Source organism: Tachysurus fulvidraco, chromosome 12 (genome assembly GCF_022655615.1).
Source record: "Tachysurus fulvidraco isolate hzauxx_2018 chromosome 12, HZAU_PFXX_2.0, whole genome shotgun sequence".
NCBI classification, from domain to species: domain Eukaryota; kingdom Metazoa; phylum Chordata; class Actinopteri; order Siluriformes; family Bagridae; genus Tachysurus; species Tachysurus fulvidraco.
The window spans coordinates 14246210-14259922 of record NC_062529.1 but is presented as its reverse complement, the minus strand read 5'-3'; the positions used below and the strand labels follow the sequence as shown (position 1 = coordinate 14259922).

At 39.6% G+C, this 13713-nt stretch overlaps 1 protein-coding gene across 2 annotated transcripts; it reads left to right on the top strand.

Annotated features, from left to right (window-relative positions):
• Positions 1-97: 97 nt before the first annotated feature.
• Positions 98-13595, top strand: shprh (SNF2 histone linker PHD RING helicase). Of its 2 annotated transcripts, none has more exons than XM_027172448.2 (30): positions 98-202; positions 551-1271; positions 1488-1617; positions 1721-1939; positions 2514-2592; positions 2724-2874; positions 3170-3266; positions 3429-3679; positions 3831-4511; positions 5208-5459; positions 5586-5664; positions 5754-5917; positions 6488-6744; positions 6896-7017; positions 7118-7206; positions 7312-7404; positions 7526-7633; positions 7706-7848; positions 7936-8109; positions 8262-8324; positions 8424-8649; positions 9853-9990; positions 10082-10183; positions 10266-10337; positions 10458-10646; positions 10790-10882; positions 10976-11062; positions 11240-11418; positions 11931-12011; positions 12148-13595. In XM_027172448.2, exons 2-30 carry the CDS (start codon positions 711-713, stop codon positions 12242-12244), a joined length of 4977 nt encoding a protein of 1658 aa, XP_027028249.2. In that variant the 5' UTR covers positions 98-202; positions 551-710; the 3' UTR covers positions 12245-13595. The 2 variants fall into 2 exon arrangements, with proteins under 2 accessions (XP_027028249.2, XP_027028250.2); XM_027172449.2 differs by having other exon boundaries at positions 103-202; positions 685-1271.
• Positions 13596-13713: the final 118 nt, after the last annotated feature.

Here is a 13713-nt window from a genome sequence, read left to right as displayed (position 1 = left end):
CCAACAGATTAGTGTTTCATTTAAACGGTGATCAATAGCGCCATCTAGCAGTCAGAACGAAAAATACGCTCTCGTTTTGTTTTGAGCCAAACAATACGTCACTTCCGGTATTTTAAACATGGCGGAACGCTATGAACTATATCACATTAGTGGCGGTAAAAGCTGAAAGAAAGTGGTCTCTGCTCCTTCCCGGAAGACAAACGTACGACAGCTGAGTAGCCAAAATTATTGTTCGTTGCCTTGTATCTATAAAGTGTTTGTTGTCTGACTGCAGCTGTAACTTCAGCTAGCTAACACGATATCTGTACTGTTTCTGTCTGCTATTGGCTGCTTGCAGGAACTCTAACAGTTTCTTTAAACTGACACTCATTCAGGATTCGTCATATGTTTCCTTTAGTTAAAGCAAAGTATATCCTTATTAACGACGTTCAAATTTAAAATCCTATGTTATCTTACTCGCAGAAGTTTGCGTTTATATATATATATATGTATAATAGACAGATGGTTTGCTGTAACCTTGGTAACCAAGAAGATGCTTTATTTCCCACAGAAAATAAATACATATATTTTAAAAACATGGATCTCGGGGTGAAAAGTAATGGTCAGGCTGATAGCAGTGCCTGACCTGACCCGAGCACTTAGATGTAAAGATCCCTTTTGGAGCATTTGGAATTCTTTCTCCAGTTCTGTAGCATCTTCTATCTTAAAACATGAGCAGCAGGAGGAAACGTGCAGCTCCTGTCCGTATGGACGAAGAGGCCAAGAATCAACTGAACTGGAACATGCATGAGCACCGCAGGGCTGAGGGGGATTTTGTGGACCTTAACGCATTCCCCCAGCCATCTGTGAGCTATCAACCTGACCCTGTTCCTGATGTGAGGAAGGCAGTGGTACTAGGCCCTTCCTCTCCTCTGCCTGCAGAGCAGGAGGAGGAAGCAGGAAGCTCCATGCAGGACTCCTCCCAGGACTCCACCCCAGATTCCACTGAGCTTAATGTGCATCCAGTGTCTGTCCTGGGTTCAGGCTGGAAAGCTTTGATTGGAGAGTTTGAGCTTCATCCAAAGGTTCCAGTTGAGCTTGCAAACAGTACTTTTTGGTTGCAGCAGACTGGAGATGTGCTGTTACTAAAGCTGGCTAGCACAAGCTCAGAGGAGCTCACTAGCTGTCCTGTTGAATGCTCCTTTGGTGGTTTATCTCTGGAGGGCTTGGATTGGCTGCAGAAAAGGAAGATCATACAGCTCTGTCATTTGTCTGGAGAAGGATCTGTAAAGGTATTTGCTTGTATTTGGCGGTACTCATGTGTCAGTTATGTATCTAAAAGTATGTATTTGTAGAGAACTCATTAGTCTCAGTGTTTAGATTATGAGTGAAGCTTTGTCTCCAACACTAGCCTGCTTAGTACATTCCACTTTGTCATTTATCCAATAAATTGTTCTTGAATATGCAACAAAACCCAAGGCTTTGTTATATTTATGTTTCTGATGCAGTTAAAGATGTTCCTTTTGGAGTCTGGATTGGGACGACCAGAGTTCCTCAGTGAAGGAAATGGACGCTTAAGAAGAGCCAGTCAGCTCTTACAAAAACTAATGGAATTGTTCTATGACTTCATTATCCCTGGTATCATTTCTTTCCTATCAGTTGAAAAATGACCATAAGTTGCACAGGCATCTTTAATATGTGTTATTTTTAAAGGAGCTTGACCTGTCTTTTCCCATGGCAGAGATCATGGGAAATGAAGAGGAAGAGTGTGACACTGATCTGGAGCGGCAGAACGTGGAAGAACTATATGATTATGTCAGACACGTTCACCAAAGAGAAGATCAGAACCAAAGCTTTGACGTACAGCAACCAGCTCTCATCCCAGTGCTCCGACCTTACCAGAGTCAGGCTGTCAACTGGATGCTGAGGAAGGAAAGGTACAAGAGTGAATGCTCCCAAGGTAAATGTATTACTCTTGTCACAGTCTATCTTGTATTGCCTTAATGCAAAATAATGACCCCTAGAAATAGTAATGGTTTACAGTGACTACCACCCCCCCAAATGTCCTGTGGTCTTACATAGCACAGTGTAGCACTATGTACTGGTCTTGCATAGTAACACTCAAGCATCATATCCAAAGAATAGTTGCTTTCAACCACAATTTCCTGCCCTCTATCCTGATGTCTTTACTGCAGACTTGTATTCAGATTTAATCACTGGTCCTGTTGAAACTCGGGCAGTTGAATAGCCTCCAAAAGTGAGCCTGTCAAGAGCCTGTCAAAGTTGCCCAAATTATGTTCTCTTGCCATCTCAATCCAAAATTAATGTAATCTGAGCCTGCTTAGCATTTCTATGCCAGTCATAGTTTATGGTAGGCTATCAATTGCTTAATTGTAACACATTTATTAGCAAGTATCTTCATATCATTGTCATTTTATTTCTTAAAGTTTTTCCTTAATTTTTCACTTGCCTTTATTTATACATTTTGACAGAATTTGCTGAAATATAACTATTTTACGCACTTTTATCAACAGAACAAAAACTACATTTCCTTTGGAGGGAAGTGATGACAATGTGTGGAAAGAAGCTGTTTTATAACCCTTACACAGGCTGGTAAGAAAGCATCAATAGTACAATGATATGTGTGCATCCCACACAAGAACATTATTAACTCATGCTTTGGGCATTTAAATGAAACTGCTACTTACGTAATGTTAGGGCTCATAACGATCTGTTTTAACTAGTCTGATCCGGGAGTTTCCTCTGGCTGGGGCGGACTGGCCTGGAGGAATACTTGCTGATGAGATGGGGCTGGGAAAGACTGTAGAGGTGCTAGCCCTTATTTTGTGCCACACTCGCCAAGGCCTAAAGCAGAGTACTCTCACCCTACCTGTGGTAAGTGGAATGCAATGTGGGTCAGATAGCGGCACAGCAGAAAGCAATAACACCTCACAGGTCCGGAGTCCCTGGTTTGATTCTGAACTCGGGTGACTGTCTGTGTGCATGTTCTCCCTGTGTCTGTTTCTTTTGGGTTTTCCATGTTCCTCTCACCTGTGAATGTGGATGTGAGAGACAAACATCCACATTTTACTTCAGTCTCCAAAAAAAATATAATTTACGTGTTGAGAACAAGTATGTGCATTTCCTTACTCATGATGTCTGATTTCTTAAACGTCTTTGTGTTCTCCAGGGACAGTCAGTGAACTTCTATATACCTCCTCCCCCACTAGAGAGGCAAAGGATTAAGCAATGTGAGGCAAAACCAAGGGAGAAAATTACCTACCCTGGTAAGGAGCCATATTTATAATCAGTGGTTTGTTGCATTCATATATACTAGCCTAGAGATTCAACACTTTTTCATGAATTATTATTATTAGTAGTAATATTTTATAAAAATAGATTTTGCACTACATTACACTGATATGTACTGTATGTTTTGCTCCTAACAGCTGTACGTGTGATGCTTCTGACTGCCATTAAGGAAATGAAGGTTGGAAAAGGTGCCTCAATCAATGCCGTTTTTACGTACCTAAGAACTATGTACAAATATGACCCTCTGAAAAACCGCACACACATTAAGAAGACGTTGACAAAAATGATAACTGAAGGTTTAGTGGAACAAGTCAAAGGTCGTGGTTTAGCTGGCTCCTTCAAGCTGGGAAAGAACTACAAAGAAAAGAAGAAGAAACCCGTTTCCCCAGTAAGTATGTATTATATTTCAGTATGTATTTTGACATTAGCATCGAGAAGTATTATGGCACCACAAATCAGGCTGTTTTTTTTTGTGTTTTTTATTGGAATTCCGTTAGACATAATGTAAATCTTGACTTTAAACCATTATATTTCTATAGCAAAAGTCACCTGGGGAGGCTGTTCCCAGGAGAACATCTCGTCGTTGCACGGGCCAAGAACGAGAAGCAGTTATGAACTCCTCGAGTGCAGCTTCTGACTCCGAGGACACATTGTGCAACCTGGACCCTCCTGTACTCACAGAGGAACCAAAGCAAGAGCAACAGTCAGAGACACAGACACTCTGTGACAAGCCCAGAACTGAGACAAGCCTAGACACCAGCCACCCTCAGGTTTCAGGTGATGGTAAGAACGAGACAGCGGATTGCCATGTTCTTAATGCAAAACCAGAGCCAATGGAGAGTAGTAAAAATCATCAGCTACAGAATGCTCAGTCAGATATTACCCAAGGCTCTCATTCAGAGCTTTCAACTCAAGTTCGAGCATCAGTGGTTCCCTTCAATACACCTGATTATCGCTTTGAGTGTATCTGTGGGGAGCTGGGCCTGGTGGACTATAAAGCTCGTGTGCAGTGCATGAACTGTCTGCTGTGGCAGCATGCGGAGTGTGTGAACTACAAAGAGGAGAATCTAGCGACAACGCCATTCTACTGCCCACACTGCCTAGTGGCTATGACTCCTGTTCCCACTGGTGCTACTCTTATCATTTCCCCCAGTTCCATATGCCATCAGTGGGGCGAAGAAATTAACAGGCACATCCGCTCCGCCTCTCTCCAAGTACTGGCAAGTACTTCTTAAATTAGAAATTAACCTGATAATAAACACAAGCTTCACACATATTCTATATTCCTGACATTCATTTGAATTTGAACATTTGAACATTTTGAATTTGAGGATTACTTTAATTCCCTAAAAAGTTTTCATGACTTTCCTTTTCGTGATTCATGTAACATTTGTGATCCACAATCTTTAGTGTATATATTTGCTATAGTTTTGTATATTTGTATAGTTTATTTTAACTTATTTAAAGTACCTCTGCTGCTATTTTGTTTTGTTTTATATTTTGTATTTTCTCTTGTGTGCTACTATAGCACTGGAATTTCCCAAGTGGAACCAGTAAAAACTTATCATTTATGATCATTTGCACACAGCCTCGTGTTGTCATCTGTGCTGTAAATAAAACTAATTTAGATTATGCCTTATACCTTTAATGCCGGTTTAATCACATCATATATTATTAACATAACAATTATGCTGCATTGTCAAAAATATAAGGGAAAAACTAGGGGAAAATCAAGCCAAAACCTATACTTCAAACCCATCCTAAGCCAGACTTATAGCTGATATTCTGGTGAATAAACTTGTGGTATTGTACCCTGTACATTGTAAATGTTATTATGAATGAAAGATTAAATTTACCATGGTTTTCATTCTTCCTTTTAATTTAAATTTAGTAAAAACCAATTGTGTGTCTCTCAGGTGTACCAGGGTGTGAAAAGGCATGGTTTCATACAGCCTCATGTCCTGGCTGAGCAGGATGTGGTCATCACCACCTATGACGTGCTGCGCACTGAACTGAACTATGTGGATCTCCCGCATAGTAACAGCAAAGATGGTCGACGCTTTCGTAATCAGAAGCGCTACATGGCTGTGCCAAGCCCTTTGGTGGCTGTAGAGTGGTGGCGTGTATGTCTGGATGAGGCTCAGATGGTGGAATGCACGACAGCCAAGGTGACCTCGCTATGTACAGTCTATTATCTTTCTATAAGGAGTGGTAGAGCAGCTGGAGGAGATGTGGTCCTTGTTTTTATAAAAAGTAGAGTGTAATCCAGAATTTGTGTATCCATTTGTCTTTAGGCTGCAGAGATGGCTCTGCGACTCACATCCATTAATCGCTGGTGTGTAAGCGGAACTCCAGTACAAAGAGGTCTAGAAGGTAAGCTGAGTCTCAGATTTTCAGTTAATGTAATGCAATTGAGCTCCACAATCTTTGGTAACAATAAGTGACTTGGAAATTCTCTGCAGATTTGTATGGACTTGTTTTGTTTCTGGGAGTTGACCCATACTGGGTGAAGTACTGGTGGGATCAGCTGCTATATAGATCGTATCGGCATGGAAACCCGGGACCACTCTACAGTGTGATCAGCCAGCTGCTGTGGAGATCTGCCAAAAAAGATGTTATTGACCAGGTTGGTTGTTGATACTTTATGTAGTGTTTTTACATACTGTGAGGTTTGGTCATGTTCCATCACTGTCACTGATGATGGATGAATGCAAAACAATGTAAATGTAAATAGCAATTTTCTTTTAGACCGTGATTACCTTTGCTGCTGTAAATATAATATCATCACAGTGAGTTTTTTCCCTTGCCATGTTGCATCTAATTGGGGATAAATCTAAAACAAAATTTTAATCTTAATTTTTATTACTAATTTTAAGATTCCCATAAAGCTGCTTTGTGACTACATCTGTTGTTAATGTTAAAATTGATTTTAGTTTTCTGTTGTAGAGGATATTTATTATCTGAGTTATCCTACTTTCTGAGGTCACCCAGAGTATTGTGGGTTTTCTATTAAGTCTGGTTCTTCACGAGGTTTCTTCCTCATGTTCTCTCAGGGAGTATTTTCATGCCACTGTGACCTACTGTATCTTGCTTGTTAAATCTCCATGTGGATTTCTAAAAAGCTGCTGTGTGATTAAAAATTCTATACAAATCAAAATGAAAAATGTAAAATTTCTGCATGTTTGTATTTTTCCAGATCCAAATTCCTCCTCAGACAGAGGAGATTCACTGGCTCAACTTCTCTCCTGTGGAAGGCCACTTTTACCACCGCCAGCATGAGGTCTGCTCCCAGGATGCCCTGCTTAAATTGAGGAAGATCTCAGACTGGTCGCTGAAGTTAGGAAGCCTGGACCGACGCACAGTTAACACCATCCTATACCCATTGCTGCGCCTGCGCCAGGCTTGCTGCCACCCTCAGGCTGTCAGGGGAGAGTTTTTGCCCTTCCAGAAAAGGTGAGGAACCTTCTGATTGGCAGCACAACACATTCTGTCTGAATTAATTACTTTTTGCCCTCAAGCATTTAAGAAGAGTACACAAACGGTTTTCTGCCTTCTGGTTACTTTACTGGCTAATCTCCAGTTCCTGTTTTTAAATCCTGTTCAGTACAATGACGATGGAAGAGCTGCTGAAGTCCCTGCAGAAGAAGTGTCGTGTTGAGTGTGAGGAGGCTCACCGACAGCTGGTGTGTGCTCTCAATGGTTTGGCAGGAATCCATATTATCAGAGGTACCATGTGGTAAAACACCATCCTAATTTACTCTATCCGTATGGACCTCCTTAAAAAAAACAAAAAAACAAACAAAAAAAACATTCCCATCTCTGGCAGGTGAGTTTGTCGATGCAGCAGACATGTACAGAGAAGTGCTTAGATCATCAGAAGAGCACAAAGATCGGCTTAAAACAGATTCCCTGCAGGTATAACTGTGCTCCCTATCTCTGTTCATACATAGTTAGGGAAAATACCCATGTGTTTCCTGATCTATGGATCTTCTTAATGCTATTTCAACATTTAAAATATAGAGACTTCATGCTACGCACAATTTGATGGAGCTACTAAATGCCAAGCATCCTGGTATACCGCCTACTCTTCGAGATGATCGTCTGAAGGAAGAGGTTAGAAAGCAGATCTGAGAGGAAAAAAGACTTTTTCACTCTATATCCTTTATAAACCTTGAGACAAGAAGTTTGATCTCATGTAATTGACTGATATTTTATGCATTTCTTCTCTATCTAGGCAGAGCAGTTAAAAGAACACTACATGACTAAGGTCAGCTCTGAAGTGTCTGAAGCTCAGCAGAACCTCCTGCCTGTACTTCAGAACATCAGGGACCATAATCGCAAGGTAGGATGTTTGAGAGCTTTATCTGCACAAGGAAACAAGTACGAACATGTTTCTGATTCAGCTCAATTATAGGTTAATCTGCGCTCCCCCTGGTGGTTGGATGTCATTCAGCAGGCCATTCAGTACTCCATGGACGATGACTTGGTTGGCCGCATCCAAAATGAGCTTACCTGCAATTACAAACAGCAAGCCAACAAATTTTCTATGGCTGACAAGTAATTTAGAAGACTTGCTTTAAAAATTCTATCTAAAGTCTCGATTACGATTTTACGATGTTCATCCTGATCGTTCCTGCTTCTTAGGTTCCGGGATGCCCGCGGTCTCCAGTTTTTACTCAGCACACAGATGGATGAACTGATGAAATCTCAGAAAAGTGTTCAGAATGCTGTAAAAGAGCTGGAACCTCCACCATCACAGGAAGTCATTGAGGAGGCGACAGCTTGTCACCTGAGACCTGTCCGCCTGCCACTCAACAAGTAAGATCATTTTAATTGGCTTGGAATCATTTCCATTTGCTCACTTGATAAGAGCGCATTTGTTAATCAACTTCACAAGCATAACCATAGTGCAGTATGTTTTAAAAATGACACATTTAAATCTTATTTTGTCCTTTGGTTTTATTTTATAGCTGTGTGTTTTGCAAATCTGATGAACTCTTCACAGATTATGAGTCAAAATTGTTTTCACACACGTAAGTTAAAAAAAAAACAACACAAATTATTAACTGAATTATTTAAATGAAGCATAAAATGTCTTTAAAACACTTTATAAAAATATTTATGTTTCACAGAGTTAAAGGTCAGACAGCCATCTTTGAGGAGATGATTGAGGATGAGGAGGGGCTGATGGATGACAGACTTCCCACAACTAGCCGTGGTCTGCGTGCAGCCAGTGAGACAGAACGCACCCTGAAAGCCATTTTGTCCTTTGCCAAGATTCGACGCATGGACCCTGAACTCATAGAGGAGGGCAATACTTTTATGGAGCTCTTTGAGTTCTGGAAAAAAGAGTACAAGGTATGAAATCATATAGTTAGTTATGTAGTTGTATGAGTATGGAGATAATCTAAAGCAGTGGCTCACAGGGTAAGGTCTGGAGGCTAATGAACCTTACACCAGAGTTCTTGTGATGTATTTTTTTAGCAGTACAGCAGTGGAATTCACAACCCTCAAAACCCTTTCGCATCAAATCAGGACATAAGTTAGGAACAGTCTGTAAAAAGTCTGTTGAGACAGGAATTTTTTGGGAAGTAAGCTGGTGTATGCTGAGACTAGTGTGATAACACTGAAAAATAAGCATTGAAAGTGCTCAACAAATAGGTATTTAAAGAGGAGAGGGCCATGCACAGATCCTTGAGGTACACCGGCTGTGCTTAAAAATGATTGTATTTTTTTTACTTTTCTTGTGTAGGATACAAAGAATGTAGAATTGGTTTGAATCATTATAGCACATAGAACTTTTGATAGAAATGGGAGACCAATTTGTTTTTCTCAATGTTCAGAGATCAGTGTGGTAGAACTGGCCTGTAGGAGATGTGAGGGGACTGGGTGTAGAGGACAGGTGGTGGGCCAGCTGGTGAGGAGGAGCTTAGTGTCATCAGTGTCAGTGAGGGTTGAGAATAAAGTGCTGTGCTATGTGTAGGAGGACACGCGTATGTGTGCAAAGAGATCTGCTAATGATGGCCACTTTTTTCAGACAAGGTGTCAAAGAGTTTGGCAACCAGAGATGTAGGTTGTGTAGGAAAGGTGAAGAGGCTATTGACAGTGGAGGAAAATTATACTTGTAGTGCTGTCATTTATGTTCATGTCGTAAGTTTACGCAGATGATTAAAGAAAAAATTCCACTTAATGGTTTTACTGTTTTAACTTACTTTTTAGGGTTTAGGTCTATTATTGCTTAACAAAATGTATTAGGAGAAAGAACAAAAGAGTAAATTAGCTGCAGTCTCACAACTATGCAGTCTTATCTTTTTGTCCTCTTTTAATGTGCCCTGTATAAATTTTAAGATATTTGATTAAAAAAAAAGAAATAATTAATTGGAATTAAATTCCAGTATTTTTATATTCCAGCATGCTCAAATTAAAGACTAAGGCTTGTTTTGGTCTATCAAAACATTGATTACTCCCTCATTATTAACCTTTTTTGATATTAGAACCTGTTTGTTTGTGACCCATAATGACCACCAGCTTCACATCACAATCATAAATGTGGCTCCTCAGGTGTTGCATGAGTACTGGATGACGTTACGGGATCGAGTGTCAGCCATAGATGAGCTGGGTATGGCTACAGAAAGACTGCGTATGCGTCTTCCTGATGAGCCCAAACCTAAAGTGCTGCACATCATTGAACCACATGAGGTAGGTAGAATTGAGGCTCTAGTTCACCACACCTGAATAGAATACTGTTAGTCTGTGTGAAATGCTCTTTATTGGTTTTATTTGAGTTCAGGTGGAGCAGAACAGGGTGAAACTGCTGAATGACCGGGCTGTGGCGAAATCACAGCTACAGAAAAAGCTTGGGCAGTTTCTCTATCTTACCAATTTGGAAAAGGTAACAAATAATTTTAAAGTTTGAGTGTCAGTGTAATATTTTGAATAGAGTTTATGCTGTTTCCATTCATCAATTATTTCAGTCACAGGATAAGTCAACAGGAGGTCTGAATCCAGAGCCATGTCCTATCTGTGCTCGCTCTCTGGGTCAGGAGGTAAGATGAAACGATGCAGAACTGATAAATATGGTCTAATCTTTGTAATATGAGTGCATTTGAAAACAGTCACACGTGTGCCTCTGTTTGTGTGAGTAATTGTGTGTTTGTGTTTGACAGTGGGCTGTACTCACCTGTGGACACTGTTTCTGCAATGAGTGCATCTCCATTATTGTCGAGCAGTACAGTGTTGGCAATCGAAAGAAAGCTATCAAGTGTGCTATCTGCAGACAGACCACTTCCCACACTGAAATTTCCTACGTCTTCACCACCCAGGCTGCAGACCAGGGCGAGGAAATTCCTGTCAAAGTCAGTAACATTCATTCTCCCTACCATGAACACACTATGAAATCTGTAATTACTTAAGAATCCATCTGCTTTGGTTTGTTTTGATTTTCATTTGTTTTCTGGGTAGCATTCCCCCAAATGATCCCACTCTTTTCATACTGTAGGGAAGCCACTCAACTAAAGTAGAGGCCGTGGTCCGAGCCCTTAAGAAAATCCAGATGAGTGACCCAGGAGCTAAATCTCTTGTATTCTCTACGGTAACTATTATTTGACATGTTGCTGAAATGATCAGGAAATATATATATTTTTATAATGGTATTTGATCTGCCTCTGCCTTTTATCTTTTTCAGTGGCAGGGAGTGCTAGATATCATCGCAAAAGCACTCTTTGATAACAACATGGAATTCTCACAGATCAACGGGATTCATAAATTTCAGGTGTGTAAAACTATTACACTAAACATGCTTAGCCACTACTACCATTCAGAAAGAAAACATGTAGGTAATTATTCAGTTTACACATTTCTGTATGTGTCTGTACATAAACATTGTCCATCAGATAAAGGTCACACTAACAGCTTGCCACTTAATAGTTTGCTTTTGATTTCCTTTTAGGAGAACTTGAGTTCTTTCAAATATGATGAGAAGATCAACATCCTGCTGTTGCCGTTGCACACAGGCTCAAACGGACTGAACATCATCGAGGCTACACACGTGCTGCTTGTGGAGCCCATTCTAAACCCAGCACATGAGCTGCAGGCCATCGGCAGAGTGCATCGCATCGGCCAAACCAAGTGAGCTTGTGTAGTATCAAATAGCTTGATTTTTTCAGTGGAGGGGAATAAGAGCAGTGCGGCCCGAATGTTGCTCCGCACTCTTAATAATGTTTAAAGTGGACATTGCAATTTGTTTAAAACTTTTTGGGATCTTGTCATCACATCTATACACAACAATATTTGTGTATATCTTTGTGGTACACAACAAACTCACACTTTCAGCTCTTCCAGCCTGTGTCTTGGCTATTGGGTATCTCATTTCTGGTAAAAGTATGTTATAGATCCCTGAAAAGAAGCATGAATAACAGTTTTGGGCAGGCGTCTGGTTTAATAGAATTACAGAATCTCCAACAAATGAATGGTTTAAAGTGCATGGAAAAGTCACAGATTTGTAGAAAATAAGAAACTATGCCACAGGACATCATAATAAAATAACAAATCATAAAGATCCTTCACACAGAACCAGATAACCTCAGATATCATCAGTGATGAGCAATTAATTTCTTATCTGTTGTTTTTTTGCTCTCTAGACCCACTTTTGTTCACCGGTTTCTGATTAAGTCCACCATTGAGGAGCGCATGCAGGCCATGTTGAAAACAGCAGAAAAAAGGTGAGCATATGCAAAAGAAGGTCTCATCTCACTATGTCAGTTGTATATAATAATAATGGTTGTTTTTGCCTCACAAATTAAAAAAATAACATAAAAGGTGTTTTAAAATTTTCTGGTGTTTACTGTGTACCTCCAGTCACAGTGCCACAGCCATGAAGCACTCTGAGGCGTCGGTGTTCACAGTGGCTGACCTGGCTGAGCTTTTCACAGAGGACACCGACACACTGGAGTGAGGTTGCTCAGTCACAGCCAACAGTCTGGCCAGTGTGCACCACAACCAGCAGGAAGGACCACATATAAGGGACCATTACAGCACTAATCAGTATACATGCAATCCACTGCACATCATTTGTATACGCTAGATCAGTGCTGTTATTAATTTATTATCTTAGTGTTATGCTCTCATCATATTGGACATGTTGAAATGGTTTTCCCTATGTGAAATTTTGTCCTTAAGCAACATGCTAACTGTTATTAAAAGAGCATCATGATTATTGTATTAAAACATAATAACACAGAGGTGCTGTTAACATGATACAGACTGCGTTTCACTGTGGGTCAAAAACAAAAAACTAACAAAGGTGCAGAGGTGAGCCTCACATGCCAGTGAACAGGTTCGTCTGGTGGAGATGAGCCTCCTGATATTTTTAAACTTGTAGCATGTCTAGATTTTTATTGTTCAGGCAGAGCAATATGCCTGTGTGCGAGTATGTTGGTCGGAGTGGTCTGTTGTTGTGTCCTTGATTCTGATGCTTTTTATTGACAGTTTGAAATTGTATTTATGAAATTTAAGTAGAAGAGCACTGTTTTTGTAGGCACTACTATGCCCATCTCAGTTTATCTGTTGTAAAGATGTGAATTTTGGACCAGTGACATTTTAGTTTATTTTTTCAGGCTAGCAAGAACATTTAATGACATTTTAGAATATTTGTTGTAGGTCAGGTTTGTTTAATTTAACATCACATCACCAACTACTTAAAAGTAATATTTGCACTATGTTTAGGTTTCACATCCAAAAAATTCACTGCTTAATGTGTTTAATTTTGATTTGTTTTGTTTCACTAAAGAGATAATATTCTCTACAACTCAAAATACAAGGTTAAATATAATTGTCTGTTAGATGCCTGAATAGTCATTAGTGCAACGATGCACTGGGTGGGTGGGAAAATGAATGGATTCACATTGTTTTAATTTCATAACTGTTAAAAATGTCAAATGTTGTTTTGAAAGAAAATATTGTTTTTGATGAGCTATATTATTTGATATGGGGAAATATGTTCTAAAGATGTAAAATGTAAATGTCTCACCAAGAAACCAGCAGTTTTTACAGATGTCAAATAGTTATTTGAGTGAATATTTTGTGAATGTCCATGCTAATGTTTAGCTATTTCCAAGAAAAGACATTGTGTCTATAAAACTTGAAGAAGCTGAATGGTTTAAAACTATTTTAGGTTATTTGTAGGTTCTCACATTTCTAATTGCAACAGATGAATACTGAGTGCAGTCTTGTGGTTAAAGGCCAAGCTTTCTGTCAACATTTCCAATTAGCGAAAACTAATACAATTAAAATTTTATTTACTTTTACTATTTAATAATTTATTTGCTTAATACATATCGTTATTTGTTACATTATAATATTTTAGTATTAAAAAAATCAATCACAGATTTATTACATATATGTTAATCACATCTTATAAAGCAA